Raw genomic sequence first — 22,436 nt, 5'->3', positions numbered from 1 at the left:
GGGAGGCGGAGCTTGCAGTGAGCTGAGATCTGGCCACTGCACTCCAGCCTGGCGACAGAGCGAGACTCCATCTCAACAACAAAAAAAAAAAAAATACATTTTTAAATACATTTTTCAATCTAGAATACTGAACATTACAGAATATTCATCCTCACCCATTAGTAATACAAATAATGCTAATTTGGACTAATTTGGAGGAAACTGAAAAATCAACCAAAGGTATGACCTAATCATAGAGGAATCTTTATAACCTTTTAACATCTATGAAAGAACATATGTTGATTCAACTTGGACTACAAAGAACTACAAAGTGGTTTCTTTAACTTGTTTTTTGCAATTATTATATTGTGTTATATTTTGTCATTTAGGAGGGAAGAGATGAGGAGAATCTTACACATTAGTGAAACTAATTTGTAGTAACAATTGCTTTTATGGACACAATACTTCTAAAATCCTGAAACATATTAACAACTTTTACTCTTAAATACTTTAAACATTCTCCCATATAACAATATTCATGCCATTGCCTTAAAACCTTTACAGAAAGAATTTGCTACTCAAAAATAATCCCTAATCAAATTATTAGAATTTTTGGAGCTAAGCCCTAACTTCAGTTTTACTGATTATTTATTGATTACTGGTAATTGTTTGCCAATAATCAATATTCTTAGCATAACACCAAAAATGCATTAAACACTTTTCTTAATTTTTGTGATAGGAATTACAAATTTCAAATTCAGTAATTCCATAATAGAATTTAATATATCAATGAAGGCCCTAAAAAACTGTACATATTTGAAGATCCCAAAGGGCCTTTTCTAGTAGTTCTTTAAAAGATCTTATGAGTCTGATGAAAACATAAATATACCTCAAGATGAATCCATAAATACATTTTACTAAGGCATGTTATAACTAGCAAAAGTATAACACGTCTGGTTTGGCAACAATTGGTTGGAGCCAGATAGGGGCTGCCTATATAAAAATTTTAAATTACAAAAAACTACTTACCTCTTCATCTGATTCTTCTTCAGCAGAATTTTCGAGTCCTAATTCAATCAGATACAAAACCATGCAGAGTACATGTTCTGACAGATTTTGATGATCCATCAGAATCTTTAAAAAGGGAAGAAAATGCCTCATAATTACTTTTTTCCACAAAATGTATTTCATTTAGAGATCCAAAAATATTTTACTGTTATAGACGAAAAGTACTTTAAGTAATATCTAGAAATACCAGTTCACAAATTTTCTGAAGGTTATGTCAGAGAGTCCACTAAAATAAATTCATATGAATATAAGTATTTAATAAAATAATTTAATAAGAATATTTTTATATCCTAATTTGCTGACACTCTTCTCTTGATGACAAGGCCATCAGATAAATAAGTTTACTAAATAGGATAATTCAAGCAAATGTGTTCAGCACAGCACCTGGCATATAACTGGAAGCACAATAAATGTTTATGGTGCATTAATGTTCTTAAAAACATGTCTCTGAAATTAAAGTTCTGAGCCTCTGAGTATTCTGAATAGCTATATTCATATGTATGTCAGTGTGTGATTTACATGTAGGAGAAAGGCAGAAGGAATTCAAGCAGTTAATAAAGAGGCTTCTCTGAAGAAAATTTGATAAATCTGACCTATGGATTACTCAATGCAAACCTTATGCATGTTACACAGGGTTTCTGGGCTACCTACACCAATCACTCATTCACTATGATATAACAGACCACTAACCAGAAGATATCTAAAATACTACAAGTAACAAAATGGCCTGGCAGCTATCATCTTGTCCTCATTATAAAAGTCATCTGGCCAAATGATGGAAAGGACGAAAGGAGGAAATTCTGTAGGGAATGGCAGTTTTAATTGTGGGCAAGATAGCAGAGAGCAAAAAAGAGGACAGGATAAGCTGAGCCTCACAGAAGCTGCCCAAATGGCTGAGGGGACTTGGAAAGGAGGTCTTAATCGCTTAAGACCTAATCTACCACAACTAAAGAATAGACTTTCAAGTCACTGACTCTCATGTTTTTCTGACTATTCAGAGGGCTTCTATGTTCATCTGTTGTGTGGCACAGCGAAGAGCATAGGCATTCAAAACCTTTTAAAAACCAGATTTTTAAACAAATTTCTGTCTATTCCTAGTTGACCTTCAGCAACAGACTCTGGTCTTAGTTTTCTTATCTCTAAAGTTGAAATTATAGAGCCCCTCCTAGCACTTTCACTCGTCCCATCCCCATCCAAAAATAAAAACCAAAAAGAAAGAAAAATAAAAATGGAATTAAAGCCCAGATTGTTGTAAGGATTGCATGGGTTAATATCTGTCATTTGCTTTGTGCAGTGTCTAGCAATGTGTGTTCAACAAATAGTGAGTGGGTGGTGCCAACGATGTGAGGAGCAGAAGCAGCAGCAGGAGGAGACTGAAGGCTGGGAGACCACAGAAGTCATCCTTTCTGATCCACTATGTTATGGAGAGAAAACCAAGGCCCAGCCACACAACCAGCTAGCTAGTGTAAGCAACACTAGAACACAGACCTCAGACTCCCAGGCCACTGACTATCATTACTATACTATCTCCTCCTGATAAATAAAACATTACCAGCTAAATTCAATTAAATTTTGACTTCAAAGCTTGTGGCATTACAGCTTTAACTGAATAACTTAAGAGCTAAGGAGGAAAAAAATCCCTCTATTAGGTACTTCAAAAAAAAAAAAAAAAGAAATAAAAATGATGTTTCCAGGGAGTTTTATTTTGACATTAAACACGTCAGAGGATAAAGGTGGTTTACTAAAATTGATTTTTAGAAAGTTGACTGGCCAACGTAATGTCAATGGAGAATTTTATTATTATTATTACTAAAATCAAGAAAGCTATTTTAAAGTTGAGATTTCAAGAATTCATTTATGACAGTCTTGTAACAACTAAAACATTGTCTTTTTATTTTTCATAAAATACTATTTGTACATTTAGCATATGAAAACATTGAAACATATAACTTGAAAGAGCATAATAATTTGCCATAAGGCTTCCTTAATTTTTCATGAATTATTTATTTGTCACTTATTAATTATTACTTATAACAGTACTTAGCTTCCCCATCTGAACTAGTTATTTAACCTCTAAAACTCGATTTCATATCTGAAAAAGGAGAATAATAACAGAACTTTCACTCATAAGGATTTTTGCTAGCTTAAGCAAAATAATGTCTACAAGTACATATAAAGCATTTCAAACAAAATCTGGCACTAAGTAAACATTCGAAGACCGTCCATTATTTGTAAAACAAATACAAATATCTTTTCAGTACAAAAAGATATTCTACATTTTTTAATAAAGAAAAAGAACATTTTAAATCAATTACTGAATAACCCTCTTGGAAGTTAATGAAAATAAACCACCCAAGGTGTTTTTTGAGGCACCTGTCCAAAATAGTAACAGGAAAACTTTAGAAACAAGTACAATGAAAAATTGGTCATGGGTGAAGTTGAAAGAAAAGTATAGAAATTTAAAAGTATTATTTCATTATAAGATTAAGAAAAAAACTAAAACTCCTACCTAACTAAATATATACTTTCTTAAACAATGTGTTAAATGATTGTACATAGTAATTGGAAATTTGTATAACAAATATTCTTATTTTTCTTTGAATTTCTCTTAACTTTTAATTTTTCAAATTATAATTAGGAAGAGGAACAAGAGGTTTTCTTTGTATCTACCTGCATAACATTTATCATGTCTATATATTCTTTTTTCTTTCATCTTTCTTTCCTCCACCCACTAGATGGAGTCCTGCTATGTCACCCAGGCTGGAGTGCAGTGGCACGATCTGGGGTCACTGTAACCTCCACCTCCCAGGTTCAAGCAATTCTCCTGCCTCAGCCTTCCGAGAAGTTGGGATTACAGGTGCCCACCACCACACCTATCTAATTTTTGTAGTTTTAGTAGAGACGGGCTTTCACCATGTTGGCCAGGCTGGTCTCGAACTCCTGACCTCGAGATCTGCCCACCTTAGCCTCCCAAAGTGCTGGGATTACAGGCGTGAGCCACTGCGTCCAGTTCTATCTTATATATTATTCCTCACTTAAAATCCTTCCAGTTTCCCTGTAACCACTTATACCCTGTGCCAGTTAATGATATGCGGTTACCTTCTTAGCCTTATGTCCTGCTACTCCCATTAACATTCTGTGTACCCAATATAGTACCTGTTACACTATATTAACACTACTAACAAACTATCTGTTTACCAGTCTGTCTCTCCATTATAGTATCAATTCCTCGAGGTCAGGAAGTCCAACACCAGACACAGATATGTCTAGAAAAGTGCTTGACTGACACCCAATGAATGAGAAATGGATCAATCGAGTAAGATCCATCTTAGGCTTGCTTCCACTGATCATTTAATCCATAATTGCCTATATTTAATTTTAAAAGTAAGAAGATGAAATTATCCAGAAAACACCTCTAAAGTACACTTCAAACTGCTAAATGATGTATTAGTCATACCGCTCACAACAGTAGTCCAAATAACTCTGTTGACAATGATTTTTACCTATATAAAAGAGATCGAGATGATCAAGGTCCTAGGTTCTTAAATTAAGATAATATTGATGTGATCTCTTTGGACCCTCCCTAAGGGGAAATGTGTACCCTTCCCCTATAATTGTTGCTTTGGCAGACAAATTTGTCTTAAATAATAAAGAAATTAAAACAATAAATATTATTTGTAACCTCAGAGAAGTAAGCAATGACTATCTTGAATTTGATCTGAAATCCTTTTTTTAATGTCCTGGGTCTTTTAGCCTATGTACACTCATTAGAAGGCATGCTCTTTTTTTTTTTTCTTTAATAAACACTGAACCCTTTCCAAGAGTTTGACAATTATGCTGAGTTTCAATCTCTCAAGATTCACCTTGTCAGGTTTACGACAGTAGGGTCAGCAATGTTGACAAGGCTCTTGGGAAACAATTGGTGACAAGGCTCTTGGGAAACAATTGGTGACAATGCACAGTAACACAACTCTTCTGGCAAACAACGTACCACTGAAGAAAAGAACCATACTATGCTCACAGTCCTTGACCCACAAACCCCACATAACACAGTATATATCTTGAGATTAAAAACAATCCCAATCTTTTTTTTTTCAAGAAAGTCAAAAGATGTAAAAAAGTTTATAAATATAATTTAACAACAAATTATAAGCAACCTAAAGACCCAAAAGCTAGAAGCATAAGTTAGTCAGAATGGGTTTTAAAACATCACTTTTTAAAAATCAGCAATCATATATTAATAAAGATTAGAAAAGACTAAAAGAAACTAAAGCAGTTGGATTTTTATTTGGAGAAATGTTTAAATATTTTTCTATTCTCATTTAAAGCTGAACAGTTCAACTTTAACAGTAAGAGAATTATTAGCTCCCTACAGCAATAAAAGCAGTAGCAATTTTTCCAAAAAGACATACAGATTTAAGGTAGTAATTTTACGGTGGGGTCAGAAAGTCTCACCTGTCCGTCAGTAAACTCAATATATCACATGTACAAGCACTGACTATGCTCCATTCCATTTATGTTACATCAGCTATGACTGTTGCTGTTAAACATCCAGGTGATTATCCTCAAATGACCAAAAGGAAGAAAATATCAAATTTTCAACTATACACACGTTTAAAACATTAAAAACAAAAATTACCTTTCTTCTTTGTCCAATGTTTTCTTCTCTGCTGCAGTGACTTTTTTAGGTGGTACAGGAGGGGTCACTTTTCTACATATCTCTTCAATGATGCGTTTGTTCATTCTACTTTGTGACGCAGCTTTTAGTAAAATTCTTTCCACTGCAGTTATACCATCTCCATGACTGTATTTAGGAATTTCTGGTTGGATTAAAATTTCTATGTCATCAAGCCAAGGAGGATAGTAGGAGTTTTGTTTTCCTGAGAGTTTGTGGTGAAGTTTAATTAGCAAAGACAATATGCTTTCTTTAATTTCCAAAATAGCTGTAGTTAACTGTGGAGCTGAGCCAGGAGCAGACCATTTACTTGAAGTTTTGGGACGAACCACCTGATTTGCTTCACTGTTACTGCGATTGATGATTTCCTGAAATTTCTTTCTACGTTCTGCTACTAAACTGAAAACTTGAGCTGTACCAGAATTCTACCATTAAAAAAGAGAAACAAAGAAAAATCAAGAGAAGTTATTTAGCATCATTTTAAAAACATATTAGTACTACATTTTCCAAAGGGAATGCTCAGTTTCATACAAAGACTTATTCAATAGATTTGCTCTTTAAATAATTCTGTCCCTTGACCTCTCTCTCAAATATATTTAATCCCACTCAATCTGGAAAGAGTTATAAGGAGATCATCAGCAGTAACACTTCCTTTTCAACCTCCCGAAAATAGACAAAGCTTAAGTAGTATCTACAGCCATATTAAAGAGAATCATAAACTAAATTATTCATTAGTTTAAAGGAGGAAAAGCTGTTCTGGTCAGCATTCACAAAGAATAGGGTACTCTTTAGTAACTTCTGGAAGACTGCTACAGTTTCCAGTTAAGAAAATTATAAATTAGTTTTTTAAAAAATTTTCTAAGCTAATAAACCTGAACTAGTAATTAATTTTACTTTTAAGGAACTTTAAAGTTTGAAAATTCTAACATAAAGGCTTAAAGTTACTAAACTGAAATATAAGGATGAAAAAATCAAACTGATGTTTCATATTTTAATATGAAATTTAATTTGTTTTACTAAATTTTAATATGAAATTAAAACTGTGATTTGTGATTTGTTTTTTATTTGTTTTTGGTTTGTGGGTCAAGGACTATGATTTGTTTTCTGAACAGTTTTTTTTTTTAACTAAGTATTTTCCTCATTAATTTAAATTCTAAAAAGCTTTTTTGCTAAAGCAATCAAACTGCACCAGGGCTCTTAGAAAACATCTTTTAATTAAGATATGAATCAGTTTAATGAATTTATTTTTTAAAAGCAAGCATAGAAAGGATGCTCTAATATCAGATGAGCTTTTGTGAGTCAAATGACAGTATACACTATTTTTTAACATCCAAGCTGTTTTTTAAAGTACTCTCTACCAGCATTAGAGACAAAAGCCTCTTATAGAGGTTCCAGGTTTTGCTTACAACAAAAACACGTTGTCAAAGACCAAGAAAGCTCCTACAAATAGACTCTACTATAAGAAATGTCTGATTCAATGTTCTCTACTGACAAAAATCTAGGTTGGGAAGACTAAAACTGCTTAAGTTTAGTTACTTAAAATGTCATTTCAAGATTTTTCATTACTGCTTTTTAAAAATTAACTTACATGCAATGAGAGCGCTGATTTTCAAAATGAGTCCAAAGCCATAACATACAGAATTTAAGACTTTATAGGCTTATTTTATCAAAGTTAATTAATTGCCATAGAAGCAAAAAAAAGTTATTTGCAAATGAGCATGCTGCTAGCAATTAAATTTATTTTAATTTAGAAAATATCCAAGTCATTTTTAAGAAGTTAGTAATATAGTGGCAATGCTAAATGTAAAGACATTCAAATATGCTACCTATAACTGGTCCAAAATACTTCGTAAGCTCAATAATATAAATTTTCTTTAATATTAAGCTTAAATCACTTTGTCAAAAAAAAAACCACACACAAATCCAAGAAACTTTCTTTTAAATTTAACCATATTAATTAAACACCCATACACACACAAATACTTCAAAGCAGTTTTTCCCCATTTCCAGTTAAAGCCATGTTGCTAGTTAATGCAAATATCATACACATCTACCTCTCTTTGAAGAACTTTAGGCCGTCGTGAACTCTGGCAGATTAAGGGAAAAAGACTGATAAGGTAGAAGTTGCAGAGATATATCAGAGGAAATAAAAAACAATTTAAAGTTATCTACAACCACTTTTTTTTTTCTTTTAGATATCATAGGAACAGTATATCCCAACATAACATACATAACATAAAGCTTTTCCTTATTTTCTTTCTTACATTTACACTTACTTGAAAGGAACCCAAGTTATCAGAGCTAGTACTTGCAGGTGAGTCTCTCTTCACTTCAGGCGCAGTCTCTGGAACTCTTACTCTAACATAGTTTATAAAGTGTCGCATGTTTGACACTAAGTTACTGCCAGGAAACCAACTGTCATGACAACGTTCTGGTCCACCCACTGATGCCTTAAAAAAAAAAAAAAAAGAATCTCAAATCTTGCCACATCAGGTGCAAGGTACAATGGAGATGTAACAAGCCCCCAAAAATCATCCATTGCCTATCATAATCCTGGATCCTTTACTGTTTCATCCATAAATTATAGAGTGAGCAAATTTGAATAAAACCAAATTCAAACAAAAAATGTAGTAATAAATTACTCAATACCAATACGGTATTGAGTCCGATGGAATCAGCTAAACGTCTGATTTAAAATACATTTTTATGGCCGGGCGCGGTGGCTCAAGCCTGGAATCCCAGCACTTTGGGAGGCCGAGATGGGCGGATCACGAGGTCAGGAGATCGAGACCATCCTGGCTAACACGGTGAAACCCCGTCTCTACTAAAAATACAAAAAACTAGCCCGGCGAGGTGGCGGGCGCCTGTAGTCCCAGCTACTTGGGAGGCTGAGGCAGGAGAATGGCGTAAACCCGGGAGGCGGAGCTTGCAGTGAGCTGAGATCTGGCCACTGCACTCCAGCCTGGCGACAGAGCGAGACTCCATCTCAACAACAAAAAAAAAAAAAATACATTTTTAAATACATTTTTCAATCTAGAATACTGAACATTACAGAATATTCATCCTCACCCATTAGTAATACAAATAATGCTAATTTGGACTAATTTGGAGGAAACTGAAAAATCAACCAAAGGTATGACCTAATCATAGAGGAATCTTTATAACCTTTTAACATCTATGAAAGAACATATGTTGATTCAACTTGGACTACAAAGAACTACAAAGTGGTTTCTTTAACTTGTTTTTTGCAATTATTATATTGTGTTATATTTTGTCATTTAGGAGGGAAGAGATGAGGAGAATCTTACACATTAGTGAAACTAATTTGTAGTAACAATTGCTTTTATGGACACAATACTTCTAAAATCCTGAAACATATTAACAACTTTTACTCTTAAATACTTTAAACATTCTCCCATATAACAATATTCATGCCATTGCCTTAAAACCTTTACAGAAAGAATTTGCTACTCAAAAATAATCCCTAATCAAATTATTAGAATTTTTGGAGCTAAGCCCTAACTTCAGTTTTACTGATTATTTATTGATTACTGGTAATTGTTTGCCAATAATCAATATTCTTAGCATAACACCAAAAATGCATTAAACACTTTTCTTAATTTTTGTGATAGGAATTACAAATTTCAAATTCAGTAATTCCATAATAGAATTTAATATATCAATGAAGGCCCTAAAAAACTGTACATATTTGAAGATCCCAAAGGGCCTTTTCTAGTAGTTCTTTAAAAGATCTTATGAGTCTGATGAAAACATAAATATACCTCAAGATGAATCCATAAATACATTTTACTAAGGCATGTTATAACTAGCAAAAGTATAACACGTCTGGTTTGGCAACAATTGGTTGGAGCCAGATAGGGGCTGCCTATATAAAAATTTTAAATTACAAAAAACTACTTACCTCTTCATCTGATTCTTCTTCAGCAGAATTTTCGAGTCCTAATTCAATCAGATACAAAACCATGCAGAGTACATGTTCTGACAGATTTTGATGATCCATCAGAATCTTTAAAAAGGGAAGAAAATGCCTCATAATTACTTTTTTCCACAAAATGTATTTCATTTAGAGATCCAAAAATATTTTACTGTTATAGACGAAAAGTACTTTAAGTAATATCTAGAAATACCAGTTCACAAATTTTCTGAAGGTTATGTCAGAGAGTCCACTAAAATAAATTCATATGAATATAAGTATTTAATAAAATAATTTAATAAGAATATTTTTATATCCTAATTTGCTGACACTCTTCTCTTGATGACAAGGCCATCAGATAAATAAGTTTACTAAATAGGATAATTCAAGCAAATGTGTTCAGCACAGCACCTGGCATATAACTGGAAGCACAATAAATGTTTATGGTGCATTAATGTTCTTAAAAACATGTCTCTGAAATTAAAGTTCTGAGCCTCTGAGTATTCTGAATAGCTATATTCATATGTATGTCAGTGTGTGATTTACATGTAGGAGAAAGGCAGAAGGAATTCAAGCAGTTAATAAAGAGGCTTCTCTGAAGAAAATTTGATAAATCTGACCTATGGATTACTCAATGCAAACCTTATGCATGTTACACAGGGTTTCTGGGCTACCTACACCAATCACTCATTCACTATGATATAACAGACCACTAACCAGAAGATATCTAAAATACTACAAGTAACAAAATGGCCTGGCAGCTATCATCTTGTCCTCATTATAAAAGTCATCTGGCCAAATGATGGAAAGGACGAAAGGAGGAAATTCTGTAGGGAATGGCAGTTTTAATTGTGGGCAAGATAGCAGAGAGCAAAAAAGAGGACAGGATAAGCTGAGCCTCACAGAAGCTGCCCAAATGGCTGAGGGGACTTGGAAAGGAGGTCTTAATCGCTTAAGACCTAATCTACCACAACTAAAGAATAGACTTTCAAGTCACTGACTCTCATGTTTTTCTGACTATTCAGAGGGCTTCTATGTTCATCTGTTGTGTGGCACAGCGAAGAGCATAGGCATTCAAAACCTTTTAAAAACCAGATTTTTAAACAAATTTCTGTCTATTCCTAGTTGACCTTCAGCAACAGACTCTGGTCTTAGTTTTCTTATCTCTAAAGTTGAAATTATAGAGCCCCTCCTAGCACTTTCACTCGTCCCATCCCCATCCAAAAATAAAAACCAAAAAGAAAGAAAAATAAAAATGGAATTAAAGCCCAGATTGTTGTAAGGATTGCATGGGTTAATATCTGTCATTTGCTTTGTGCAGTGTCTAGCAATGTGTGTTCAACAAATAGTGAGTGGGTGGTGCCAACGATGTGAGGAGCAGAAGCAGCAGCAGGAGGAGACTGAAGGCTGGGAGACCACAGAAGTCATCCTTTCTGATCCACTATGTTATGGAGAGAAAACCAAGGCCCAGCCACACAACCAGCTAGCTAGTGTAAGCAACACTAGAACACAGACCTCAGACTCCCAGGCCACTGACTATCATTACTATACTATCTCCTCCTGATAAATAAAACATTACCAGCTAAATTCAATTAAATTTTGACTTCAAAGCTTGTGGCATTACAGCTTTAACTGAATAACTTAAGAGCTAAGGAGGAAAAAAATCCCTCTATTAGGTACTTCAAAAAAAAAAAAAAAGAAATAAAAATGATGTTTCCAGGGAGTTTTATTTTGACATTAAACACGTCAGAGGATAAAGGTGGTTTACTAAAATTGATTTTTAGAAAGTTGACTGGCCAACGTAATGTCAATGGAGAATTTTATTATTATTATTACTAAAATCAAGAAAGCTATTTTAAAGTTGAGATTTCAAGAATTCATTTATGACAGTCTTGTAACAACTAAAACATTGTCTTTTTATTTTTCATAAAATACTATTTGTACATTTAGCATATGAAAACATTGAAACATATAACTTGAAAGAGCATAATAATTTGCCATAAGGCTTCCTTAATTTTTCATGAATTATTTATTTGTCACTTATTAATTATTACTTATAACAGTACTTAGCTTCCCCATCTGAACTAGTTATTTAACCTCTAAAACTCGATTTCATATCTGAAAAAGGAGAATAATAACAGAACTTTCACTCATAAGGATTTTTGCTAGCTTAAGCAAAATAATGTCTACAAGTACATATAAAGCATTTCAAACAAAATCTGGCACTAAGTAAACATTCGAAGACCGTCCATTATTTGTAAAACAAATACAAATATCTTTTCAGTACAAAAAGATATTCTACATTTTTTAATAAAGAAAAAGAACATTTTAAATCAATTACTGAATAACCCTCTTGGAAGTTAATGAAAATAAACCACCCAAGGTGTTTTTTGAGGCACCTGTCCAAAATAGTAACAGGAAAACTTTAGAAACAAGTACAATGAAAAATTGGTCATGGGTGAAGTTGAAAGAAAAGTATAGAAATTTAAAAGTATTATTTCATTATAAGATTAAGAAAAAAACTAAAACTCCTACCTAACTAAATATATACTTTCTTAAACAATGTGTTAAATGATTGTACATAGTAATTGGAAATTTGTATAACAAATATTCTTATTTTTCTTTGAATTTCTCTTAACTTTTAATTTTTCAAATTATAATTAGGAAGAGGAACAAGAGGTTTTCTTTGTATCTACCTGCATAACATTTATCATGTCTATATATTCTTTTTTCTTTCATCTTTCTTTCCTCCACCCACTAGATGGAGTCCTGCTATGTCACCCAGGCTGGAGTGCAGTGGCACGATCTGGGGTCACTGTAACCTCCACCTCCCAGGTTCAAGCAATTCTCCTGCCTCAGCCTTCCGAGAAGTTGGGATTACAGGTGCCCACCACCACACCTATCTAATTTTTGTAGTTTTAGTAGAGACGGGCTTTCACCATGTTGGCCAGGCTGGTCTCGAACTCCTGACCTCGAGATCTGCCCACCTTAGCCTCCCAAAGTGCCGGGATTACAGGCGTAAGCCACTGCACCCAGACTTTTTTCATCTTTCATGCAGATGAGATTATAAAAATCCCTATTATATACACACATACATACTATACAATATTATGTTTCACACAAGTTTTTGAGTACACAATTAATGTTAGTCAAATAAATCTGTTTTATGTGAGAAGATCCCAAAATAAAACAAATTTTAGATAACAAGAAAGTAAATGCATCATATTGTGAGTTCCTAAAATGTTTACCAAAAACAATTTTTGATCTTGCCACATAGAAATCACACTCAAATCCTTCCATGTCACTTTCCTGATTAGAGGAAAAAAGCAAAAAGAACCACCCCAACCTAAGATTCACTGGCTCATTTAACTGCCATTCTAGTTTTGTCATTTTAGTGGGTTCTGATGGTTGTTTGGTCCCTGTAGCTCATTCCACACCTCTTGTAGTTCCATGGTATTTCACTTATTGTTCTGCAGAAGCCATAAATACATATTTTTATCTGTAGCTAGATAAGATAAATAGTTTCTCACAAAGAATGCTGTAGCTATTCTGTTATGTTCAACTTGGATTTCAAATACATGTGATTATAACATATCTTCATACATCTTAAATGTATAAACACATTTTGCTTTATAAGTGGTACTTTAATGTAAATATTATCCTAAAGGATTATTCTTTGAAAATAAATTCTAAACTTAAGTCTTTCTATTCAAATTACTACTGTACCTTGTAAAGCAGAGTGAATAGCACAATGTGTAAAGTTTTACAGTGCAAAAGTCTCATGAGACCTTTATAGCTAGGATGGAGTGATGTCCTTTTCTTATAGGGAGGCCAGGGATTTCCAGGAAATTTTCCGCTCTGTTTTAAACTGTAAAAATAAAACAAAACTAGAATTAGATGATAGCCTCAAAATCAAACTGTGGTTTAAATGTAATTTATAGACACCAATTTCTGACACAATGTTTTATGCAGTGCTATTTTTAATCAAATTGCTTAAAATGCCAAAGAGGTTTCCATTCTCTATACAATGAACATTACTATTTCTTTTCCTAATGACTAAAAGTGAGTAAAGAGAGCTATGCTGAAAATTTAAAAATATATAAACTTTAAAGTGCTAACAAAGAGAAATGAACAGAAAGAATACAGATGAAGTACTCAGCAAAGAAATTTCTAGCTGTAACAATTAAGCAAAATAGATGATCTGAAAATTCTCCCACTACCAATGGTTGGAACAGCTGGATAAAATATAAATATAATCTTTTGAATGCGTATTTGAGGTCACACAAAAAAAGTGGAATTCTCCAGTTACCACAAAAAAGAAGGAATTAATGACAAGCACTAACACTGTGCCAGTTGTTATCAAGTCCTTGAGCAAACAGATCACAAGGTGTGTCGGGCTCACACAAGACTCAGAGACAGAACTGAGATCCCACCTAAAGCTAAGACCCTTGAAAGGCTTTACCCTCATTGAAAGAATAACTCACAAGGAGAATGAATTAGCTTGTCTGTCTCTTCTGGGATGTAAGAACAACAAGTTCCCCAAGAAGATAATTATGAACTTGTATCCAAATACAGTAGTCCCCTCTTATCTTCAGGGAACATGTTCCAAAGCCCCCAGTAGATGCCTGAAAATAAGGATAGTACCAAACTCTCTACATACTGTGTTCTCCTACACATACATACCTATGATAAAGGTTAATTTATAAATTAGATCCAGTAAGAGACTAACAACAGTAAGTGATAACAGAATAATTACAACAATATACTGTAATAAAAGTTAGGTGAATGTGTACATGCTTTCCCTCTCAAAATACCTTATGTATAGTAGTCCCCCTTATACCTAGTTTCACTTTCCACAGTTTCAGTTACCCATGGTCAACCATGCTCAGAAAATATTAAACAAAAATCTCCAGAAATAATTCATACGTTTTCAGTTGTATGCCATTCACATTATTGTTATAATTCTTCTATTTTACCTTTAGTTATTACTGTTAATCTCTATCTCTAATTTATAAATTAAGCTTTATCATAGGTATGTATCGTAGTAGAAAAACATAGTAGATATAGGGTTGGATATCATCCCTCATTTCAAGCATCCACCGTAGGTCTTGGAACATGTCCCGAGGATAAGAGGGGGACCATTGTACTATACTCACTCTTGTTCTTCTTGTGATGATGTGAGATGATAAAATGCCTACGTGATGAGATGAAGTGAATTGAATGATGGTAAGCACTGTGACATGGCATCAGGCTACTAATGACCTTCTGACAATATGTCATCACAAGGAGGAACATCTGCTTCAGGTGATCCTGAATCATCAGGTCATGACAATGTGATGGCTGGATGTCAGGAGCAGACAATGTCAATAACTAACAAGCAAGTAGTATATATAGCATGGTACACTGGACTAAGGAACAATTCATATCCCAGGTGGGACAGAGCAGGATGGCACAAGAATTCATCACCCTGCTTACAATGGCATATAATTTAAAATCTATAAGTTATTTATTTCTGGAATTTTCCATTTAATATTTTTGGACAGCCATTGGCTATAGGTAACTATGCTCTTAGAAATTCAGAAGCCGTTAAAAATCATAACAGAAAAATTTAAAGCCTAAACTATATAGAAAAAGTTGTGGGCCACAACTAAAGTAGTGCTTAGAAGGAAATACATAGCCTTAAAATCCACGTTTGTGAAAAAATCAACAACTAAGCATCCAAATTATAGTTAATACTAATGTATATTTAAAAATAGCTAGAAGAACTGTAATGTTTCCAACATAAAAAAAAGATAAATGTTTGAGATATTGAATATCCCAATTTCCCTGATTTGATCATTACACACTGCACACATGTATGAAACTATCAGAGAAGTATCTTCAAATACTGTGTAAAAGGTAATGTTAAAGCTAAGATATATCAATTAAAAATATTTTTAAAATATGTAACAATAAAAATTAAATAGGAGTAATTAAAAATGAAAACCAAATGCACTAAAACAACAACAACAACTGAGTATCCAAGAAAAGGAACAAAGACAATCCAAACTAAATTGCAAGAAGACAATAATGGCCTGGCATAGTGGCTCACATCTGTAATCCCAGCACTCTGGGAAGCCAAGGCAAGCAGATCACTTTGAGCTCAGTAGTTCAAGACCAGCCTGGGCAGCATGGTGAAACTCTGTCTCTACAAAAAATACAAAAATTAGCCAAGCATGGTGATGCACCCCTGTAATCCCAGCTACTCAGGAAGCTGAGGTGGGAGGATCGCTTGAGCCCAGGAGTTAAAGGCTACAGTGAGCCAAGATTGCACCACTATATACCAGCCTGGAAGACAGAGTGAGACTGTCTCAAAAAAGGGGAAAAAAAAAGGCCTGGCACGATGGCTCACACCTGTAATCCCAGCACTCTGGGAGACTGAGGAAGGCGGATCACGAGGTCAGGAGATCGAGGCCATCCTGGCTAACATGGTGAAGACCCGTCTCTATTAAAAAAAAAAATACAAAAAATTAGCTGGGCGTGCTGGCAGGTCCCTGTAGTCCCAGCTATTCAGGAGGCTGAGGCAGGAGAATGGTGTGAACCTGGGAGGTGGAGATTGCAGTGAGCAGAGATCGCACCACTGCACTCCAGCCTGGGCGACAGGGCAAGACTCCAACTCAAAAAAAAAAAAAAAAAGATTAATAAGTAATACAGGAAAAAAGAATAAGAATGAAATAGAAAATGGGGGTGGGAGGAGAGAGACAATCAAAAGTTGGTTCTTAGAAAACATAGTAAAACTGATCATCATCTGCTATGACACCTAACTCAAAATAAGAAATAGCAAACACACACAAATAACAGGAATAAAAACACAGGGAAGTTTTTTTAATCATTAAGTATAAACTTAAGATAAAGATTTCTTAGAAAAATATAACTTAGCAATTTTTTTTCAAGAAATAACCTAAGCAAGCCTACAACCTTTAAAGAAAGTGAATGTGTAGTTTTAAGTTATCCACAAAAAAAGAAAAGATTGTATGAGGCCCAGGTTGTTGAACAAGCAAGGTCCATTAAAACTCAAAGAAACACCACATGAATAAGAATGAAGTTGGACCACTACCTCACAGCATACATAAACACTAACTCAAAATCGATCAGAGAATTTGATGTAAAAGCTTCAGCTGTAGTTTTATATTTTTAAGCATAAAACTCTTTGAGAAAAACATAGGTTTAGCTATTTGTGACCTTGATTTAGGCAACAGACAGGAAAATTAAATTAATTTAGGCAATAAACAGGAAAATTAAAGAAAAAAACTGGAATTCATCAAAATTTAAAACATTTATGACTCAAAGGACACTTTCAAGTAAGTGAAAAAGACAATCCACAGAATGGCAGAAAACATTCACAGACTGGGCGCAACAGCTCATGCCTGTAATCCCAACACTTTGGGAGGCTGAGCAGGCAGATCACTTAAGCCGCCGAGATCAAACCAGCCTGGGCAACACATGTAGAGACCCTATCTCTATAAAAAATTCAAAAATTAGTCATGTGTGGTGGCACATGCCTGTAGTCCCAGCTACTTGGGAGGCCACTCAGGATCACCTGAGTCTGGGGAGGCCCAAAGCTGCAGAGAACTGTGATCATGCCACCCGTCTGAGCAACAGAATGACACTGTCTTAAAAAAAAAAAAAAAAAAAGAGAAAGAAATGAAAATATTTGCAAATCATATACCTGATGAGTCTAGTATTCAGAAAATATAAAGAGGTCTTAAAACTCAATAATAAAAAGTGCAATTAAAAAATAAGCAACAAAATTGGCAGCACCTGGTACCTTTATAACTGGAGGTGGGAAGGCAGGGGTTAAAATAAGGAGGATTGGATGAAAACTGCCTTTCCACCACTGAAACAGAATTTTGGCTACAGAACTCATCTCTGGGGAGGATAAAATAGCAAGTACAATTGAGGGTACAAGGAAGAAGGATTAAAGTCGTCATGAGTCCCTAGGCCTTGTCTCCCAGTCGGTTCACAGAATAATAGCAGCCATATCATTACCTCTGGGCAGTATCTCAGGATACTTCCCTGAGGAATCTGACCAGGCCAAAAAGAAAGATCTAACACAAGTGTTTCTCAACAAACCTGCCTACCCAAATCACCCTATATTAAAATTCAGAATCTACAAGTTCCAACAATGCACTCAAGAGCTCTTAATAACAAGCAGTCAACATTGTCAGACATCTGGGGAATGCCTCTAACTCAAAAGCTAGAGACTGAACAATAGAAAATGTACCTTAGAGGAAACAGATACTACATAGAATGAAGAAAAAGTCTTAAAAATAAGAAAACTATCATTAATATATCAGAGAAATAAGCTGTACCTATGATTATGAAGATGCTATAAAATTAACTTTGCAATTAAAAAAATTGGTTTCTGGGCCAGGCACGGTGGCTCATGCCTGTAATCCCAGCACTTTGGGAGGCCGAGGCAGGCAGATCACCTGAGGTCAGGAATTTGAGACCAGCCTGACCAACATGGAGAAACCCCGTCTCTACTAAAAATACAAAATTAGCCAGGCATGGTAGATGCATGCCTGTAAACCCAGCTACTTGAGAGGCTGAGGCGGAAGAATCGCTTGAATCCAGGAGGCAGAGGTTGCAGTGAGCCGAGATCGTGCCATTGCACTCCAGCCTGGGCAACAAAAGTGAAACTCTCTCAAAAAAATAAATAAAAAATAAATTTAAAAATTGGTTTGTATATAATACTACAGTGACAACATATAAATGTAATTTTCAAAATGATTGCAATAGCCATGATGAAATACTTCAACTATTCTATTTCATTTAGCATTAAAAAAGCAATTTTTAATTTTACTTTGTTTCTTTGTTTGCTTTAAGCAGTAACCACTAAATGTGTGGCACCTAGATTAATAAATTGTTGCAAAATAAAGGTTATACATTTGTTGAAGGCCTGAGTAATACATCATTTTGACTGCTCTTTTCAAAAGCATTAATAGAATAATGCAAATGAAATGCTACGTGACAGAAAAAAATTACTTAAGTGACTCACACCAACACGTAATTATTGACTAGTTTGAGACAAAAATGACATACATAAAACTCATACATCATACTTTCAAACATGGGGCAGCAGTCATTAACCTTCAAAATGGGAGACAGGAGGCAACAGAAATACAAGAAATTACATATTTTAAAAAATGTACTTTCCAGTTGAATTTAACACAAATGCTTTATGAAATCATTTCCATCTTTGGAAATGGCCTAGCTCATAGTTCTAACAACACTGCCACTGTCACACATATTTCACCAGGAACAATGGTTCACATCTATAATTCTAGCACTATGGAAGGCTGAGACAGGAAGATCACTTGAGACTAAGAGTTCAAGACTAGCCTGGGAAATATAGCAAGAACCCACCTCTATAAAAAACTTTTAAACAATTAGCCAGGCATGGTGGTGTGCACCTGTAGTCCTAGCTACTCAGGAGGGTAAGATGGGAAGATCACTTGAGTCCAGAAGTTGGAGGCTGCAGTGGGCTATGATCACGCCACTGCACTCCAGCCTGGGTGACAAAGTGAGACCCTGTCTCAAAAACAAACAAACAAAAAACAGACATATTTTCACTGAGCTTCTCTGAGCCACAATGTCTTCATATATAAAATATAACACTGAAATGAATGGATGGTTTTCCAACTGTTGGTTTGTTTTGTTGTTGTCGTCTTGTTTTTGTTTTCTTTTTAAGAGTTGAATGCCCACTCGGGGATATTTGGAAGGGAGAAAGAGAAGCAGGATGAGCCACTTCCACTCTCTTAAGCCTCTTCTTGCTGTTGCCCAACCCTGTCTTCCAGTGAAGGCCCACGAGATACTTTTATAGAACCTGGACTAGATTTTAAAGGCCTTTTCCAGCAATAACAGCCTAAAATTCTAAGCATCTAAGCATCACATAAAGCAAATGGCTTACTTTCACTTAAACTCTCAGCACAAAAACTGAAACAAATCTACTTTTCGTTCATTTAACAAATATTTACTGGTTGCCTTTAAAGTGCCTGGCACAGAGCTAAATTGTGAGAACACAAAAGTTTAAATTTATCTGGCCATTTTTCATTTCAATTTGCAAGATGACCTCCAAAAGGTCTTCTTGCAAATAAAAAGAGATCCCTCCCAGTATAATCAGTTAAGCCACATTTTGTCCCTTAAAACTAAAAAGCAGATGAAAATAATCAATAGCAAACAAATCGGCCAGGCATGGTGGCTCACGCCTGTAATCCCAACACTTTGGGAGGCCGGGGCCAGCGGATTATCTGAGGTCAGGAGTTCAAGACCAGCCTGGAAAACATGGTGAAACCCCATCTCTACTAAAAATACAAAAGTTAGCTAGGCGTGGTGGTGGGTGCCTGTAATCCCAGCTCCTCAGGAGGCTGAGGCAGAAGAATCACTTGAGCTCAGGAGGCGGAGGTTGCAGTGAGCCGGGATCGTGCCACTGCACTCCAGCCTGGGTGACAGAGTGAGACTCTGTCTCTATAAAATGAAATAAATTAAAATAAAATAAGATAAAATAAAATAGCAAACAAATCCTAGAGTTTAGGGTTATCTTCCCACTTGTGCTGAAACAATAACTGAAACAGTCAATTGTACAGTCAAATATACAACAAATAAAAGACACTGCATAAAGGAAGCAGGTATTATTGTTTCACATACAAAATAAATCACAAAAATTTTAAGTTTTACATAATTATGTAACCAATGCATTTCTTTTTTTCTTTTTTTTTTTGAGGTAGAGTCTCACTCTGTCTCCCAGGCTGGAGAGTGGCATGATCTCAGCTCACTGCAAGCTCCACCTCCCGCGTTCACGCCATTCTCCCGCCTCAGCCTCCTGAGTAGCTGGGACTACAGGCGCCCACCACCACACCCGGCTAATTTTGTTTTTGTATTTTTAGTAGAGATGGGGTTTCACCATGTTAGCCAGGATGGTCTCAATCTCCTGACGTAGCGATCTGCCCACCTGACCTCCCAAAATGCTGGGATTACAGGCATGAGCCACCGCGCCCAGCAGTAACCAATGCATTTCTGCAAGGATATGGTATTTATTTTACATACACAAAAGTTATCACACAAATAGGTTGCACGTAAAATTTCAAAAAGTACTTTAAAAGATAATGGTTAAAAGGTTCTAGTCTAAAGCTAAAAAGTTTGTAATCTGCTATTACCGCTTTCAGTACATTATTTCTTTTAAAACGTAGATTTTCAAACTGCTAAGAAACATCATAGTGGTTCAGAAATGTTTCTGTTTTGTTTTACTGTGAAACAGGGTCTCATTCTGTTTCCAGGCTAGAATCCACTGGCATGATCAAGGCTTACTGCAGCCTTGACCTCCCAGGCTCAAGCAATCCTCCTGCCTCAGCCTCCCGAGTAGCAGGGACTACAGGCATGCACCACCATGCCCAGCTAATTTTTGTATTTTTTGAAAAGATGGGGTTTCACTATGTTCCCCAGGTTGGTCTTGAACTCCTGGGCTCAAGTGATCCACCTGCCTTGGCCTTCTAACAAATGCTAGGATTACAGATGTGAGTCACTGCACCCAGCCTGTTCAGAAATATTTCTAAGAAGCTATAAAGAAATTGTACAAGAACTCAAAAGCCAAATAGAGGAAACAAGAGAATGAGGGAAAATAGAGAACAAAATAAGAAAGTGAAAAAACTGATAAAAACAGCTTTGGGAATATGGTTTTATCTGACTATGTGAAATAGTTATAAATCAAAATATGATATAGATCTAAACAATATAATACAGATCCCAAAACACACGATACCTGGAAACAGAAAAAGTATACCTATGTATCAATATGGGTCTAAACCAGGTTTCTCAACCTAGGCACTAACGACATTAAGGGAATTCTTGGTAGAGGTGGTAGAACTGGCCTTTACTAGATGTCAGTGGCAACCCTACTAGTCTTCAGACAATGCCAAATATGATCCCTACTTAAGAATCACTGTTCTAAGTGAAAGAAATAAACTGCTCAGAGCTAAAAGTTTGCTAAGTGAAAAATAAAACAATTATGTTTTCCTTACAGAGTACCTGGCATATAACAAGCATTCAATAAATGTGTACTGTTAAATAAAATTTCCCCTTTAAAACTGATTGCATTATTTAATGATTCCTTCAAAGCTTTGAAAGTTTCAGCCCAATCTCAGTCCAAATTTCTAGTAACTACAAAGTAAAAGAGAATAAAATTTACTTAATTCTTATACATTCAAAACAACTAACCGTCACCACTACACTGAAAAAAAGGCAGAGCCATTTAAGACTGGTGTTTATGAAGTCTCAATTAGGTTTTCCATGCAAATACTTCTTCCCAATTTTCTTCATTTTTCAATTTTTCAACAGGAATTACTCAAATTTATTTATTCAACAAATATATTATGAATACCTACTAAGCGCCAGCATTGAGATAAGTATTAAAGATGTAGAAGAGATACAGAGATAAAAATATCTTCCCTCAAGGAGCTAAGAGTTTAGTAAAAGACTACAAGCAAATTTTTACAAAACCACATGAAAAGCAAAAAAGAGGGAGTTAAGAAACCAGAGAAAGAGAACCTCAGTCTAATTTCTCCAAGGGTTTAGAGAAAGGGAGAGAGAGATGCTGATGGCTGAACTGGGTTGTTGTTGTCGTTGTTGATTCAAAGACTGTTTTGGTTTTGTTTGGGGGGAGGAAGTGAATTAAAATTTCACATTAAAAACTTTCTTCAGATATTTGTCTGTGATAGATATTTCTTTTTTTTTTTTTTTTTT

At 35.0% G+C, this 22,436-nt stretch overlaps 1 protein-coding gene across 1 annotated transcript in view; it reads right to left on the bottom strand.

The window, feature by feature from the left end:
• UBR3 (ubiquitin protein ligase E3 component n-recognin 3 (putative)) overlaps nt 1-22,436 on the bottom strand; it is a gene marked incomplete at its 5' end in the record, with an annotated part of 276,638 nt that overhangs the window by 144,235 nt on the left and 109,967 nt on the right. Inside the window, 4 exons of the mRNA XM_011945970.1 lie at nt 5,687-6,147; nt 7,999-8,172; nt 9,645-9,749; nt 13,383-13,524. Of these exons, the coding sequence (XP_011801360.1) occupies nt 5,687-6,147; nt 7,999-8,172; nt 9,645-9,749; nt 13,383-13,524 (882 nt within the window). The remainder of the gene's footprint in view (nt 1-5,686; nt 6,148-7,998; nt 8,173-9,644; nt 9,750-13,382; nt 13,525-22,436) is intronic.

Source organism: Colobus angolensis, unplaced genomic scaffold, assembly GCF_000951035.1.
Source record: "Colobus angolensis palliatus isolate OR3802 unplaced genomic scaffold, Cang.pa_1.0 Scaffold247, whole genome shotgun sequence".
NCBI lineage: Eukaryota > Metazoa > Chordata > Mammalia > Primates > Cercopithecidae > Colobus > Colobus angolensis.
The sequence above is the reverse complement of the archived record's forward strand: the minus strand, read 5'-3'. Positions and strand labels throughout refer to the sequence as shown.